This window comes from Chiloscyllium plagiosum, unplaced genomic scaffold, assembly GCF_037043375.1.
Source record: "Chiloscyllium plagiosum isolate Xiang-an unplaced genomic scaffold, Cpla_swu_hap1 HiC_scaffold_1, whole genome shotgun sequence".
Lineage (NCBI taxonomy): Eukaryota > Metazoa > Chordata > Chondrichthyes > Orectolobiformes > Hemiscylliidae > Chiloscyllium > Chiloscyllium plagiosum.
Window position 1 is genome coordinate 157,561,136 of NW_028270139.1, and position 16,401 is coordinate 157,577,536.

The 16,401-nt window shown below is 59.8% G+C and overlaps 1 protein-coding gene across 1 annotated transcript in view; it reads left to right on the forward strand.

Moving 5' to 3' along the window:
• The first annotated feature begins 415 nt into the window (after positions 1–415).
• LOC122551743 (small ribosomal subunit protein mS26) overlaps positions 416–16,401 on the forward strand; it is a 37,838-nt gene continuing 21,852 nt past the window's right edge. The window contains exon 1 of the mRNA XM_043694186.2: positions 416–694. Coding sequence (XP_043550121.2) covers positions 492–694 — 203 coding nt within the window. The 5' untranslated portion in view covers positions 416–491. The remainder of the gene's footprint in view (positions 695–16,401) is intronic.

The following is a 16,401-nucleotide window of genomic DNA, read 5'->3' on the forward strand; positions in this document are numbered from 1 at the left end:
TGAAGATCTGAATTTGTACTTTGCAAGACAAGAGGAAGGTGAGGCTGGATTTTGCTCCGCAGCCACTGCTGGGGCGAAGGGTGGGGGTGGAATCGCGTTGCAGGAGGAAAAGGCCCAGCCGTTCACAGGTCGCGTTGCAGCCGAATTCGCGTGTTATTAAACGGGCGTTTGAGGAGAACCGGCCCGTTCAGCGATCGCGTAAAAGCCGATTCGCGTTGATGGAACGCGTGTTCTCGCGGCGCTCACCTGTAACGGTCGCTGGCTCGCTCAGGCGGTTCAAATCAAGGGCATTGTTGGTCCCGCTCCCGGTTGTCAAGGTGATTCCCTCCCTCCCCCCTCGCAGCGAGGGTCGGGGAAGGCAGCCTTCAGGCCCTCGACCAACGGAAGTGACTCGCCGGCTTCCGGTAAGATGGCTGCGCCCATGTGAGAGGCCGTTACTCCCTCCCTCTCGAACATACACACACACACACACGGTTCCTCCGCGCCGGAGGATGTGGGCTCAGTGCCGGCCCCTCCTGCTCGGCCGCTGTCGGCCCGCCCTCTCCATCCCCTCCCGGGGCCGCAAGTCCCGCAACGACCCTCCCGCCAAGTCCAAGGCCGATCGGCGGCGGGTCCCGACCCCGGTGGACCCGGCGGAGCTGCTGGTGTTGAAGGAGCGGTACCGGCAGCACGTGGCTGTGATCGGGGCCCTCAGGTCAGTGCCACCGGGACTGAGGGGATCCCGTCAGCAATAGAGGGCGGGATGGGGGATAACCCTGTCAGTAATAGTGAAGGTGGGGGGAAGAGCCCTATCAGTATTTTAGGGGAGGGGGGGGAGAAGCGCCCCATCAGTATTTAAGGGGTGGGGGAAGCGCCCCATCAGTATTTAAGGGGTGGGGGAAGCGCCCCATCAGTATTTAAGGGGTGGGGGAAGCGCCCCATCAGTATTTAAGGGGTGGGGGAAGCGCCCCATCAGTATTTAAGGGGTGGGGGGGGGGAAAGAAGCGTCCCATCAGTATTTAAGGGGTGGGGGGGAAAGAAGCGTCCCATCAGTATTTAAGGGGTGGGGGGGAAAGAAGCGCCCCATCAGTATTTAAGGGGTGGGGGAAGAAGTGCCCCATAAGTATTTAAGGGAGGGGGGGGGGGGGAAGAAGTGCCCCATCAGTATTTAAGGGAGGGGGGGGGGAAGAAGTGCCCCATCAGTATTTAAGGGAGGGGGGGGGGAAGAAGTGCCCCATCAGTATTTAAGGGAGGGGGGGGGGGGGAAGAAGTGCCCCATCAGTATTTAAGGGGGGGGGGGGGAAAGAAGCGCCCCATCAGTATTTAAGGGGGGGGGGAAAGAAGCGCCCCATCAGTATTTAAGGGGGGGGGGGGGAAAGAAGCGCCCATCAGTATTTAAGGGGGGGGGTAAAGAAGCGCCCCATCAGTATTTAAGGGGGGGGGGAAAGAAGCGCCCCATCAGTATTTAAAGGGGGGGCGGGAGAAGCGCCCCATCAGTATTTAAAGGGGGGGGGAGAAAGAGGAGAGCCCCATCAGTATTTAAGGGGTGGGGGAAGCGCCCCATCTGTATTTAAGGGGGGGGGGGAGAGAAGCGCCCCATCTGTATTTAAGGGGGGGGGGGAGAGAAGCGCCCCATCAGTATTTAAGGGGGGGGGGGAGAGAAGCGCCCCATCAGTATTTAAGGGGGGGGGGAGAGAAGCGCCCCATCAGTATTTAAGGGGGGGGGGGAGAGAAGCGCCCCATCAGTATTTAAGGGGGGAGGGGGAGAGAAGCGCCCCATCAGTATTTAAGGGGGGGGGGGGGGAGAGAGAGAAGCGCCCCATCAGTATTTAAGGGGGGGGGGGGAGAGAAGCGCCCCATCAGTATTTAAGGGGGGGGGGGAGAGAAGCGCCCCATCAGTATTTAAGGGGGGGGGGGGGGGGAGAGAAGCGCCCCATCAGTATTTAAGGGGGGGGGGAGAGAAGCGCCCCATCAGTATTTAAGGGGGGGGGGGGAGAAGTGCCCCATCAGTATTTAAGGGGGGGGGGGGGGGGGGGAGAAACGCCCCATCAGTATTTAAGGGGGGGGGGGGAGAAGCGCCCCATCAGTATTTAAGGGGGGGGGAGAAGCGCCCCATCAGTATTTAAGGGGGGGGGGAAGAAGCGCCACATCAGTATTTAAGGGGGGGGAGGGAAAAAGAGGAGAGCCCCATCAGTATTTAAGGGGTGGGGGAAGCGCCCCATCAGTATTTAAGGGGTGGGGGAAGCGCCCCATCAGTATTTAAGGGGGGGAGAAGCGCCCCATCAGTATTTAAGGTGGGGGGGGAAGCGCCCCATCAGTATTTAAGGGGGGGGAGAAAGAGCCCCATCAGTATTTAAGGGGGGGGAGAAAGAGCCCCATCAGTATTTAAGGGGGGGGAGAAAGAGCCCCATCAGTATTTAAGGGGGGGGGGGGGAAGAGCCCCATCAGTATTTAAGGGGGGGGTGGGGGAAGAGCCGCATCAGTATTTAAGCGGGGGGGGGGGGGGGGGGGAAGAGCCGCATCAGTATTTAAGGAGGGGGGGGGGAAGAGCCCCATCAGTATTTAGGGGGGGGGGAAAGAGCCCCATCAGTATTTAAGGGGGGGGTAAGAGCACCATCAGTATTTAAGGGGGGGGGGAGAAAGAGGAGAGCCCCATCAGTATTTAAGGGGTGGGGGAAGCGCCCCATCAGTATTTAAGGGGTGGGGGAAGCGCCCCATCAGTATTTAAGGGGTGGGGGAAGCGCCCCATCAGTATTTAAGGGGTGGGGGAAGCGCCCCATCAGTATTTAAGGGGGGGGAGGGAGAAGCGCCCCATCAGTATTTAAGGAGGGGGGGGGGAGAAGCGCCCCATCAGTATTTAAAGGGGGGGGGGGGAGAAGTGCCCCATCAGTATTTAAGGGGGGGGGGGGAAGAAGTGCCCCATCAGTATTTGGGGGGGGGGGGAAGAAGCGCCCCATCAGTATTTAAGGGGGGGGGGGAGAAGCGCCACATCAGTATTTAAGGGGGGGGAGGGGGGGGGAGAAGCACCCCATCAGTATTTAAGGGGGGGGGGAAGAAGCGCCCCATCAGTATTTAAGGGGGGTGGAAGAAGCGCCCCATCAGTATTTAAGGGGGGGGGGGAAGAAGCGCCCCATCAGTATTTAAGGGGGGGGGGAGAAGCACCCCATCAGTATTTAATGGGGGAGGGAGGGAGAAGCACCCCATCAGTATTTAAGGGGGGAGGGAGAAGCACCCCATCAGTATTTAAGGGGGGAGGGAGAAGCACCCCATCAGTATTTAAGTGGGGGGGGAGAAGCGCCCCATCAGTATTTAAGGGGGGGGGGGGGGAAGAAGCGCCCCATCAGTATTTAAGGAGGGGGGGAGAAAGAGGAGAGCCCCATCAGTATTTAAGGGGTGGGGGAAGCGCCCCATCAGTGTTTAAGGGGGGGAGAAGCGCCCCATCAGTATTTAAGGGGGGGAGGGGGGGGGGGAAAGAGCCCCATCAGTATTTAAGGGGGGGGGTGGGGGAAGAGCCGCATCAGTATTTAAGCGGGGGAGGGGGGGAAGAGTCGTATCAGTATTTAAGGGGGGGGGGAAGAAGCGCCCCATCAGTATTTAAGGGGGGGGGAAGAAGCGCCCCATCAGTATTTAAGGGGGGGGGGGAAGAAGCGCCCCATCAGTATTTAAGGGGGGGGGGAGAAGCACCCCATCAGTATTTAATGGGGGAGGGAGGGAGAAGCACCCCATCAGTATTTAAGGGGGGAGGGAGAAGCACCCCATCAGTATTTAAGGGGGGAGGGAGAAGCACCCCATCAGTATTTAAGTGGGGGGGGAGAAGCGCCCCATCAGTATTTAGGGGGGGGGGGGGGAAGAAGCGCCCCATCAGTATTTAAGGAGGGGGGGAGAAAGAGGAGAGCCCCATCAGTATTTAAGGGGTGGGGGAAGCGCCCCATCAGTGTTTAAGGGGGGGAGAAGCGCCCCATCAGTATTTAAGGGGGGGAGGGGGGGGGGGAAAGAGCCCCATCAGTATTTAAGGGGGGGGGTGGGGGAAGAGCCGCATCAGTATTTAAGCGGGGGGGGGGGGGAAGAGTCGTATCAGTATTTAAGGGGGGGGGTAAGAGCCCCATCAGTATTTAAGGGAGGGGGGGGGGGAAGAGCCGCATCAGTATTTAAGTGGGGGGGGGGTAAGAGCCCCATCAGTATTTAAGGGGGGGGAAGAGGAGAGCCACATCAGTATTTAAGGGGGGGGGGTGGGCAAGTGCCGCATCAGTATTTAAGGGGGGGGTGGGGAAGAGCCGCATCAGTATTTAAGGGGGGGGGTGGGGAAGAGCCGCATCAGTATTTAAGGGGGGGGTGGGGAAGAGCCGCAACAGTATTTAAGGGGGGGGTGGGGAAGAGCCCTATCAGTATTTTGGGGGGGGGGGAAGAGCCCCATCAGTATTTAAGGGGGGGGGGAGAGAAGCGCCCCATCAGTATTTAAGGGGGGGGGGAAGAAGCGCCCCATCAGTATTTAAGGGGGGGGGAGAAAGAGGAGAGCCCCATCAGTATTTAAGGGGTGGGGGAAGCGCCCCATCAGTATTTAAGGGGGGGAGAAGCGCCCCATCAGTATTTAAGGTGGGGCGGGGAAGCGCCCCATCAGTATTTAAGGGGGGGGGGGTAAGACCCCCATCAGTATTTAAGGGGGGGGGGGAAGAGCCACATCAGTATTTAAGGGGGGGGTGGGGAAGAGCCGCATCAGTATTTAAGGGGGGGGTGGGGAAGAGCCGCATCAGTATTTAAGGGGGGGGTGGGGAAGAGCCGCAACAGTATTTAAGGGGGGGGTGGGGAAGAGCCCTATCAGTATTTTAGGGGGGGGGGGGGAGAGCCCCATCTGTATTTAAGGGGGGTGGGGAGAAGCGCCCCATCAGTATTTAAGGGGGGGGGGGGAAGAAGCGCCCCATCAGTATTTAAGGGGGGGGGGGGAGAAAGAGGAGAGCCCCATCAATATATAAGGGATGGGGGAAGCGCCCCATCAGTATTTAAGGGGGGGAGGGGAAGAGGAGAGCCACATCAGTATTTAAGGGGGGGGTGGGGAAGAGCCGCATCAGTATTTAAGGGGGGGGTGGGGAAGCGCCGCATCAGTATTTAAGGGGGGGGTGGGGAAGCGCCGCATCAGTATTTAAGGGGGGGGGTAAGAGCCGCATCAGTATTTAAGGGGGGGGTGGGGAAGAGCCGCATCAGTATTTAAGGGGGGGGTGGGGAAGCGCCGCATCAGTATTTAAGGGGGGGGGTAAGAGCCCCATCAGTATTTAAGGGGGAGGGGTAAGAGCCCCATCAGTATTTAAGGGGGGGGGGGGAAGAGCCCCATCAGTATTTAAGGGGGGGGGGGGAAGAGCCGCATCAGTATTTAAGGGGGGGGGGGAAGAGCCGCATCAGTATTTAAGGGGGGGGGGGGGGGAAGAGCCGCATCAGTATTTAAGGGGGGGGGTAAGAGCCCCATCAGTATTTAAGGGGGGGTGGGGTAAGAGCCCCATCAGTATTTAAGGGGGGGGGGGGGGGAAGAGCCGCATCAGTATTTAAGGAGGGGGGGCGGTAAGAGCCCCATCAGTATTTAAGGGGGGGGGGAGAAGAGCCCCATCAGTATTTAAGGGGGGGGTAAGAGCCCCATCAGTATTTAAGGGGGGGAGAAGCGCCCCATCAGTATTTAAGGTGGGGGGGGGGAGAAGCGCCCCATCTGTATTTATGGAGGGGTGGGGGGGGAAGAGCCCCATCAGTATTGTGGGGTGGGGGAAGGGGAAGCGCCCCATCAGTATTTAAGGGGGGGGGTAAGAGCCCCATCAGTATTTAAGGGGGGGAGGGGAAGAGGAGAGCCACATCAGTATTTAAGGGGGGGGTGGGGAAGAGCCGCATCAGTATTTAAGGGGGGGGTGGGGAAGAGCCGCATCAGTATTTAAGGGGGGGGTGGGGAAGAGCCGCATCAGTATTTAAGGGGGGGGGGGTAAGAGCCCCATCAGTATTTAAGGGGGGGGGGGGTAAGAGCCCCATCAGTATTTAAGGGGGGGGGGGAAGCGTCCCATCAGTATTTAAGGGGGGGGGGGGAAGCACCCCATCAGTATTTAAGGGGGGGGGGTAAGAGCCCCATAAGTATTTAAGTGGGGGGGGGGGGGAGAAGCGCCCCATCAGTATTTAAGGGGGGGGGGAAGAAGCGCCCCATCAGTATTTAAGGGGGGGTGGGGGGAGAAAGAGGAGAGCCCCATCAGTATTTAAGGGGTGGGGGAAGCGCCCCATCAGTATTTAAGGGGGGGAGAAGCGCCCCATCAGTATTTAAGGTGGGGCGGGGAAGCGCCCCATCAGTATTTAAGGGGGGGGGGAAAGAGCCCCATCAGTATTTAAGGGGGGGGGGGGAAGAGCCGCATCAGTATTTAAGGGGGGGGGGTAAGAGCCGCATCAGTATTTAAGGGGGGGGGGGGGGAAGAGCCGCATCGGTATTTAAGGGGGGGGGGGGGCGGGAAGAACCGCCCCAGTATTTAAGGGGGGGGGCGGGAAGAGCCGCACCAGTATTTAAGGGGGGGGGGGAAGTGCCGCATCGGTATTTAAGGGGGGGGGGGGAAGAGCCGCATCAGTATTTAAGGGGGGGGGGGGGGAGAAGAGCCGCATCAGTATTTAAGGGGGGGGGGGGAGAAGAGCCGCATCAGTATTTAAGGGGGGGGGGGGGGGAGAGCCGCATCAGTATTTAAGGGGGGGGGGGGGAGAGCCGCATCAGTATTTAAGGGGGGGGGGGCCGCATCAGTATTTAAGAGGGGGGGGGGGGGGGGGGGGGGAGAGAGCCGCATCAGTATTTAAGGGGTGGGGTGGGGAAGAGCCGCATCAGTATTTAAGGGGGTGGGGGAAGAGCCGCATCAGTATTTAAGGGGGTGGGGGAAGAGCCGCATCAGTATTTAAGCGGGGGGGGGGGGGGGGGAAGAGCCGCATCAGTATTTAAGGGGGGGGGGGGGGGGAGAAGAGCCGCATCAGTATTTAAGGGGGGGGGGGGGAGAAGAGCCGCATCAGTATTTAAGGGGGGGGGGGGGGGAGAGCCGCATCAGTATTTAAGGGGGGGGGGGGTAAGAGCCCCATCAGTATTTAAGGGGGGTGGGTGGGGAAGAGCCGCATCAGTATTTAAGGGGGTGGGGTGGGGTGGGGAAGAGCCGCATCAGTATTTACGGGGGTGGGGGAAGAGCCGCATCAGTATTTATGGGGGGGGGGGGGGGGAGAGCCGCATCAGTATTTAAGAGGGGGGGGGGGAAGAGCCGCATCAGTATTTAAGAGGGGGGGGGGGAAGAGCCGCATCAGTATTTAAGGGGGGGGGGGAAGAGCCCCATCAGTATTTAAGGGGGGGGGAGAAGTGCCCCATCAGTATTTAAGGGGGGGGAAACGCCCCATCAGTATTTAAGGTGGGGGGAGGGGGGAAGCGCCCCATCAGTATTTAAGGGGGGGGGAAGCGCCCCATCAGTATTTAAGGGGTGGGGTGGGGAAGAGCCGCATCAGTATTTAAGGGGGTGGGGGAAGAGCCGCATCAGTATTTAAGGGGGTGGGGGAAGAGCCGCATCAGTATTTAAGCGGGGGGGGGGGGGGGGGGAAGAGCCGCATCAGTATTTAAGGGGGGGGGGTAAGAGCCCCCTCAGTATTTAAGGGGGGTGGGTGGGGAAGAGCCGCATCAGTATTTAAGGGGGTGGGGTGGGGAAGAGCCGCATCAGTATTTAAGGGGGTGGGGTGGGGAAGAGCCGCATCAGTATTTAAGGGGGTGGGGTGGGGAAGAGCCGCATCAGTATTTAAGGGGGTGGGGTGGGGAAGTGCCGCATCAGTATTTAAGGGGGTGGGGTGGGGAAGAGCCGCATCAGTATTTAAGGGGGTGGGGTGGGGAAGAGCCGCATCAGTATTTACGGGGGTGGGGGAAGAGCCGCATCAGTATTTAAGGGGGGGGGGGAAGAGCCCCATCAGTATTTAAGGGGGGGGGAGAAGTGCCCCATCAGTATTTAAGGGGGGGGGAAAGAGCCGCATCAGTATTTAAGGGGGGGGGAAAGAGCCGCATCAGTATTTATTGGGGGGGGGGTGAGGAAGAGCCGCATCAGTATTTAAGGGGGTGGGGGAAGAGCCGCATCAGTATTTAAGGGGGGGGGGGTGGGGAAGAGCCGCATCAGTATTTAAGGGGGTGGGGTGGGGAAGAGCCGCATCAGTATTTAAGGGGGTGGGGTGGGGAAGAGCCGCATCAGTATTTAAGGGGGTGGGGTGGGGAAGAGCCGCATCAGTATTTACGGGGGTGGGGTGGGGAAGAGCCGCATCAGTATTTACGGGGGTGGGGTGGGGAAGAGCCGCATCAGTATTTACGGGGGTGGGGTGGGGAAGAGCCGCATCAGTATTTACGGGGGTGGGGGAAGAGCCGCATCAGTATTTAAGCGGGGGGGGGGGAAGAGCCGCATCAGTATTTAAGGGGGGGGGGGAAGAGGAGAGCCACATCAGTATTTAAGGGTGGGTGGAGGGAGAGGAGAGCCACATCAGTATTTAAGGGTGGGTGGAGGGAGAGAGAGCCCCATCAGTATTGAAGGGGGGTGGGGAAGAGTCCCATCAGTATTTAAGGGGGGGGGGGGAAGAGCCCCATCAGTATTTAAGGGGGTGGGGGAAGAGCCGCATCAGTATTTAAGCGGGGGGGGGGGAAGAGCCGCATCAGTATTTAAGGGGGGGGGGGAAGAGGAGAGCCACATCAGTATTTAAGGGTGGGTGGAGGGAGAGAGAGCCCCATCAGTATTGAAGGGGGGTGGGGAAGAGTCCCATCAGTATTTAAGGGGGGGGGGGGGAAGAGCCCCATCAGTATTTAAGGGGGGTGGGGGGGGGGGAAGAGCCCCATCAGTATTTAAGGGGGGTGGGGGGGGGGGTAGAGCCCCATCAGTATTTAAGGGGGGTGGGGGGGGGGGTGAAGAGCCCCATCAGTATTTAAGGGGGGGGGGGGGGAAGAGTCCCATCAGTATTTAAGGGGGGTGGGGGGGGGGGGGGAAGAGCCCCATCAGTATTTAAGGGTGGTGGGGGGGGGGGTGAAGAGCCCCATCAGTATTTAACGGTGGGGGGAGGAGAAGTGCCCCATCAGTATTTAAGGGGGGGGGGGGGGGGGGAGGAGGAGAAGAGTCCTATCAGTATTTAAGGGGGGTGGGGGGGGGGGGGAAGAAGAGTCCCATCAGTATTTAAGGGGGGGGGGGAGAAAGAGTCCCATCAGTATTTAAGGGGGGAAGAGTCCCATCAGTATTTAAGGGGGGGGGGAAGAGTCCCATCAGTATTTAAGGGGGGTGGGTGGGGAAGAGCCCCATCAGTATTTGTGGGGGGGGGGGGAAGAGCCCCATCAGTATTTAAGGGGGGTGGGGGGGGGTGGAAGAGCCCCATCAGTATTTAAGGGGGGGGGGAAGAGGAGAGCCACATCAGTATTTAAGGGGGGGGGGGTGGGGAAGTGCCGCATCAGTATTTAAGGGGGGGGGTGGGGAAGAGCCGCATCAGTATTTAAGGGGGGGGGTGGGGAAGAGCCGCATCAGTATTTAAGGGGGGGGTGGGGAAGAGCCGCAACAGTATTTTGGGGGGGGGGGGGAAGAGCCCCATCAGTATTTAAGGGGGGTGGGGAGAAGCGCCCCATCAGTATTTAAGTGGGGGGGGGGAGAAGCGTCCCATCAGTATTTAAGGGGGGGGGGGAAGAAGCGCCCCATCAGTATTTAAGGGGGGGGGGGAGAAAGAGGAGAGCCCCATCAGTATTTAAGGGGTGGGGGAAGCGCCCCATCAGTATTTAAGGGGGGGAGAAGCGCCCCATCAGTATTTAAGGTGGGGCGGGGAAGCGCCCTATCAGTATTTAAGGGGGGGGGGGGGGGTAAGAGCCCCATCAGTATTTAAGGGGGGGGGGGAAGAGCCACATCAGTATTTAAGGGGGGGGTGGGGAAGAGCCGCATCAGTATTTAAGGGGGGGGTGGGGAAGAGCCGCATCAGTATTTAAGGGGGGGGTGGGGAAGAGCCGCAACAGTATTTAAGGGGGGGGTGGGGAAGAGCCCTATCAGTATTTTAGGGGGGGGGGGGAAGAGCCCCATCTGTATTTAAGGGGGGTGGGGAGAAGCGCCCCATCAGTATTTAAGGGGGGGGGGAAGAAGCGCCCCATCAGTATTTAAGGGGGGGGGGGGGGGGGAGAAAGAGGAGAGCCCCATCAATATATAAGGGATGGGGGAAGTGCCCCATCAGTATTTAAGGGGGGGAGGGGAAGAGGAGAGCCACATCAGTATTTAAGGGGGGGATGGGGAAGAGCCGCATCAGTATTTAAGGGGGGGGTGGGGAAGCGCCGCATCAGTATTTAAGGGGGGGGGTAAGAGCCGCATCAGTATTTAAGGGGGGGGGGTAAGAGCCCCATCAGTATTTAAGTGGGGGGGGGGGTAAGAGCCCCATCAGTATTTAAGGGGGGGGGGAAGAGCCCCATCAGTATTTAAGGGGGGGGGGGGGAAGAGCCGCATCAGTATTTAAGGGGGGGGGGGGAAGAGCCGCATCAGTATTTAAGGGGGGGGGGGGGGGAAGAGCCGCATCAGTATTTAAGGGGGGGGGTAAGAGCCCCATCAGTATTTAAGGGGGGGTGTAAGAGCCCCATCAGTATTTAAGGGGGGGTGGGGTAAGAGCCCCATCAGTATTTAAGGGGGGGGGGGGAAGAGCCGCATCAGTATTTAAGGAGGGGGGGCGGTAAGAGCCCCATCAGTATTTAAGGGGGGGGGGGAGAAGAGCCCCATCAGTATTTAAGGGGGGGGTAAGAGCCCCATCAGTATTTAAGGGGGGGAGAAGCGCCCCATCAGTATTTAAGGTGGGGGGGGGGGGGGAGAAGCGCCCCATCTGTATTTATGGAGGGGTGGGGGGGGAAGAGCCCCATCAGTATTGTGGGGTGGGGGAAGGGGAAGCGCCCCATCAGTGTTTAAGGGGGGGGGTAAGAGCCCCATCAGTATTTAAGGGGGGGAGGGGAAGAGGAGAGCCACATCAGTATTTAAGGGGGGGGTGGGGAAGAGCCGCATCAGTATTTAAGGGGGGGGTGGGGAAGAGCCGCATCAGTATTTAAGGGGGGGGTGGGGAAGAGCCGCATCAGTATTTAAGGGGGGGTGGGGAAGAGCCGCATCAGTATTTAAGGGGGGGGGGGGTAAGAGCCCCATCAGTATTTAAGGGGGGGGGGAAGCGTCCCATCAGTATTTAAGGGGGGGGGGGGGGGAAGCACCCCATCAGTATTTAAGGGGGGGGGGGGGGAAGAGCCCCATCAGTATTGTGGGGTGGGGGAAGGGGAAGCGCCCCATCAGTATTTAAGGGGGGGGGTAAGAGCCCCATCAGTATTTAAGGGGGGGAGGGGAAGAGGAGAGCCACATCAGTATTTAAGGGGGGGGTGGGGAAGAGCCGCATCAGTATTTAAGGGGGGGGTGGGGAAGAGCCGCATCAGTATTTAAGGGGGGGGTGGGGAAGAGCCGCATCAGTATTTAAGGGGGGGGTGGGGAAGAGCCGCATCAGTATTTAAGGGGGGGTGGGGAAGAGCCGCATCAGTATTTAAGGGGGGGGGGAAGCGTCCCATCAGTATTTAAGGGGGGGGGGGGGAAGCACCCCATCAGTATTTAAGGGGGGGGGGGGTAAGAGCCCCATAAGTATTTAAGTGGGGGGGGGGGGGAGAAGCGCCCCATCAGTATTTAAGGGGGGGGGGAAGAAGCGCCCCATCAGTATTTAAGGGGGGGTGGGGGGAGAAAGAGGAGAGCCCCATCAGTATTTAAGGGGTGGGGGAAGCGCCCCATCAGTATTTAAGGGGGGGAGAAGCGCCCCATCAGTATTTAAGGTGGGGCGGGGAAGCGCCCCATCAGTATTTAAGGGGGGGGGGAAAGAGCCCCATCAGTATTTAAGGGGGGGGGGAAAGAGCCCCATCAGTATTTAAGGGGGGGGGGTGGGGGAAGAGCCGCATCAGTATTTAAGCGGGGGTGGGGTGGGGGAAAGAGCCGCATCAGTATTTAAGGGGGGGGGGAAGAGCCGCATCAGTATTTAAGGGGGGGGGGTAAGAGCCGCATCAGTATTTAAGGGGGGGGGGCGGAAGAGCCGCATCGGTATTTAAGGGGGGGGGGGCGGGAAGAGCCGCACCAGTATTTAAGGGGGGGGGGCGGGAAGAGCCGCACTGGTATTTAAGGGGGGGGGCGGGGAAGAGCCGCATCGGTATTTAAGGGGGGGGGGGGGAAGAGCCGCATCGGTATTTAAGGGGGGGGGGGGGGGAGAGCCGCATCAGTATTTAAGGGGGGGGGGGGGCGCATCAGTATTTAAGGGGGGGGGGGGGAGAAGAGCCGCATCAGTATTTAAGGGGGGGGGGGGGTAAGAGCCCCATCAGTATTTCAGGGGGGTGGGTGGGGAAGAGCCGCATCAGTATTTAAGGGGGTGGGGTGGGGTGGGGAAGAGCCGCATCAGTATTTACGGGGGTGGGGGAAGAGCCGCATCAGTATTTACGGGGGGGGGGAGGGGGGGGGGGGAGAGCCGCATCAGTATTTAAGGGGGGGGGGGAAGAGCCGCATCAGTATTTAAGGGGGGGGGAAGAGCCCCATCAGTATTTAAGGGGGGGGAGAAGTGCCCCATCAGTATTTAAGGGGGGGGAAACGCCCCATCAGTATTTAAGGTGGGGGGAGGGGGGAAGCGCCCCATCAGTATTTAAGGGGGGGGGGAAGCGCCCCATCAGTATTTAAGGGGTGGGGTGGGGAAGAGCCGCATCAGTATTTAAGGGGGTGGGGGAAGAGCCGCATCAGTATTTAAGGGGGTGGGGGAAGAGCCGCATCAGTATTTAAGCGGGGGGGGGGGGGGAAGAGCCGCATCAGTATTTAAGGGGGGGGGTAAGAGCCCCCTCAGTATTTAAGGGGGGTGGGTGGGGAAGAGCCGCATCAGTATTTACGGGGGTGGGGGAAGAGCCGCATCAGTATTTACGGGGGTGGGGGAAGAGCCGCATCAGTATTTAAGGGGGTGGGGTGGGGAAGAGCCGCATCAGTATTTAAGGGGGTGGGGTGGGGAAGAGCCGCATCAGTATTTACGGGGGTGGGGTGGGGAAGAGCCGCATCAGTATTTACGGGGGTGGGGGAAGAGCCGCATCAGTATTTAAGGGGGGGGGGGGGAGAGCCGCATCAGTATTTAAGGGGGGGGGGGGGAAGAGCCGCATCAGTATTTGGGGGGGGGGGGGGAAGAGCCGCATCAGTATTTGGGGGGGGGGGGTGGGAAGAGCCGCATCAGTATTTAAGGGGGGGGGGGGGGAAGAGCCCCATCAGTATTTAAGGGGGGGGGAGAAGTGCCCCATCAGTATTTAAGGGGGGGGAAAGAGCCGCATCAGTATTTAAGGGGGGTGGAAAGAGCCGCATCAGTATTTAAGGGGGGGGGGGTGAGGAAGAGCCGCATCAGTATTTAAGGGGGTGGGGGAAGAGCCGCATCAGTATTTAAGGGGGGGGGGTGGGGAAGAGCCGCATCAGTATTTAAGGGGGTGGGGTGGGGAAGAGCCGCATCAGTATTTAAGGGGGTGGGGTGGGGAAGAGCCGCATCAGTATTTAAGGGGGTGGGGTGGGGAAGAGCCGCATCAGTATTTAAGGGGGTGGGGTGGGGAAGAGCCGCATCAGTATTTACGGGGGTGGGGTGGGGAAGAGCCGCATCAGTATTTACGGGGGTGGGGTGGGGAAGAGCCGCATCAGTATTTACGGGGGTGGGGTGGGGAAGAGCCGCATCAGTATTTAAGCGGGGGGGGGGGGAAGAGCCGCATCAGTATTTAAGGGGGGGGGGTAAGAGCCCCATCAGTATTTAAGGGGGGGGGGAAGAGGAGAGCCACATCAGTATTTAAGGGTGGGTGGAGGGAGAGAGAGCTCCATCAGTATTGAAGGGGGGTGGGGAAGAGTCCCATCAGTATTTAAGGGGGGGGGGGGGGGAAGAGCCCCATCAGTATTTGTGGGGGGGGGGGTGAAGAGCCCCATCAGTATTTAAGGGGGGTGGGGGGGGGGGGGGAAGAGCCCCATCAGTATTTAAGGGGGGTGGGGGGGTGGGGGGTAGAGCCCCATCAGTATTTAAGGGGGGTGGGGGGGGGGGGGGGGGTGAAGAGCCCCATCAGTATTTAAGGGGGGGGGGGGGGAAGAGTCCCATCAGTATTTAAGGGGGGTGGGGGGGGGAAGAGCCCCATCAGTATTTAAGGGTGGTGGGGGGGGCTGGGGGTGAAGAGCCCCATCAGTATTTAACGGTGGGGGGAGGAGAAGCGCCCCATCAGTATTTAAGGGGGGGGGGGGGGGAGAAGAGTCCCATCAGTATTTAAGGGGGGTGGGGGGGGGGGGAGGGGGAAGAAGAGTCCCATCAGTATTTAAGGGGGGGGGGAGAAAGAGTCCCATCAGTATTTAAGGGGGGAAGAGTCCCATCAGTATTTAAGGGGGGAAGAGTCCCATCAGTATTTAAGGGGGGGGGGAAGAGTCCCATCAGTATTTAAGGGGGGTGGGTGGGGGGGGGGGGGAAGAGCCCCATCAGTATTTAACGGTGGGGGGAGGAGAAGCGCCCCATCAGTATTTAAGGGGGGGGGGGAAGAGTCCCATCAGTATTTAAGGGGGGTGGGGGGGGGGGGAAGAAGAGTTCCATCAGTATTTAAGGGGGGGGGGGGAGAAAGAGTCCCATCAGTATTTAAGGGGGGAAGAGTCCCATCAGTATTTAAGGGGGGGGGGGGGGGGGAAGAGTCCCATCAGTATTTAAGGGGGGTGGGTGGGGGGGGGGGGGGGGAAGAGCCCCATCAGTATTTAAGGGGGGTGGGGGGGGGTGGAAGAGCCCCATCAGTATTTAACGGTGGGGGGAGGAGAAGCGCCCCATCAGTATTTAAGGGGGGGGGGGGGGGCAAGAGTCCCATCAGTATTTAAGGGGGGTGGGGGGGGGGGGGGAGAAGAGTCCCATCAGTATTTAAGGGGGGTGGGGGGGGGGGGGGGGAGAAGAGTCCCATCAGTATTTAAGGGGGGTGGGGGGGGGGGGGGGGGGGAGAAGAGTCCCATCAGTATTTAAGGGGGGTGGGGGGGGGGGGGGGGGGGAGAAGAGTCCCATCAGTATTTAAGGGGGGTGGGGGGGGGGGGGGGGGAGAAGAGTCCCATCAGTATTTAAGGGGGGTGGGGGGGGGGGGGGGAGAAGAGTCCCATCAGTATTTAAGGGGGGTGGGGGGGGGGGGGGGAAGAGTCCCATCAGTATTCAAGAGGGGTGGGGGGGGGGGGGGGGAAGCGCCCCATCAGTATTTAAGGGGGCGGGGGAGAAAGAGTCCCATCAGTATTTAAGGGGGGTGGGGTGGGGGGGGAGGAAAGAGTCCCATCAGTATTTAAGGGGGGTGGGGTGGGGGGGGAGGAAAGAGTCCCATCAGTATTTAAGGGGGGTGGGGGAGGTGGAAGAGCCCCATCAGTATTTAACGGTGGGGGGAGGAGAAGCGCCCCATCAGTATTTAAGGGGGGGGGAAGAGTCCCATCAGTATTTAAGGGGGGTGGGGGGGGGGGGAAGCGCCCCATCAGTATTTAAGGGGGGTGGGGGGGGGGGGGGGAAGCGCCCCATCAGTATTTAGGGGTGGGGGGGGGGAAAGGGTCCCATCAGTATTTAAGGGGGGTGGGGGGGGCGGGAAGAGTCCCATCAGTATTTAAGGGGGGTGGGGGGGGGGGAAGAGTCCCATCAGTATTTAAGGGGGGTGGGGGGGGGGGGAAGCGCCCCATCAGTATTTAAGGGGGGTGGTGGGGGGGGAAGCGCCCCATCAGTATTTAAGGGGGGTGGGGGGGGGGGGGAAGCGCCCCATCAGTATTTAGGGGTGGGGGGGGGGGGGAAAGAGTCCCATCAGTATTTAAGGGGGGTGGGGGGGGGGAAAAGAGTCCCATCAGTATTTAAGGGGGGTGGGGGGGGGGAAAAGAGTCCCATCAGTATTTAAGGGGAGTGGGAGTGGGGAAGAGTCCCATCAGTATTTAAGGGGGGTGGGGGAAGAGTCCCATCAGTATTTAAGGGGGGTGGTGGGGGGTGGAAGAGCCCCATCAGTATTTAAGGGGGGTGGGGGGGGGGAAAGAAGAGTCCCATAAGTATTTAAGGGGGGTGGGGGGGTGGGGGGGGAAGAGTCCCATCAGTATTTAAGGGGGGTGGGGGGGGGGGGGGGGGGAAGAGTCCCATCAGTATTTAAGGGGGGTGGGGGGGGGGGGGGAAAGAGTCCCATCAGTATTTAAGGGGGGTGGGGGGGGGGGGGGGAAGAGTCCCATCAGTATTTAAGGGGGGTGGGAAGAGTCCCATCAGTATTTAAGGGGGGTGGGGGGGGGGGGGGGAGAAGAGTCCCATCAGTATTTAAGGGGGGTGGGGGGGGGGGGGGGAGAAGAGTCCCATCAGTATTTAAGGGGGGTGGGGGGGGGGGGGAAGAGTCCCATCAGTATTTAAGGGGGGTGGGGGGTGGGGGGGAGA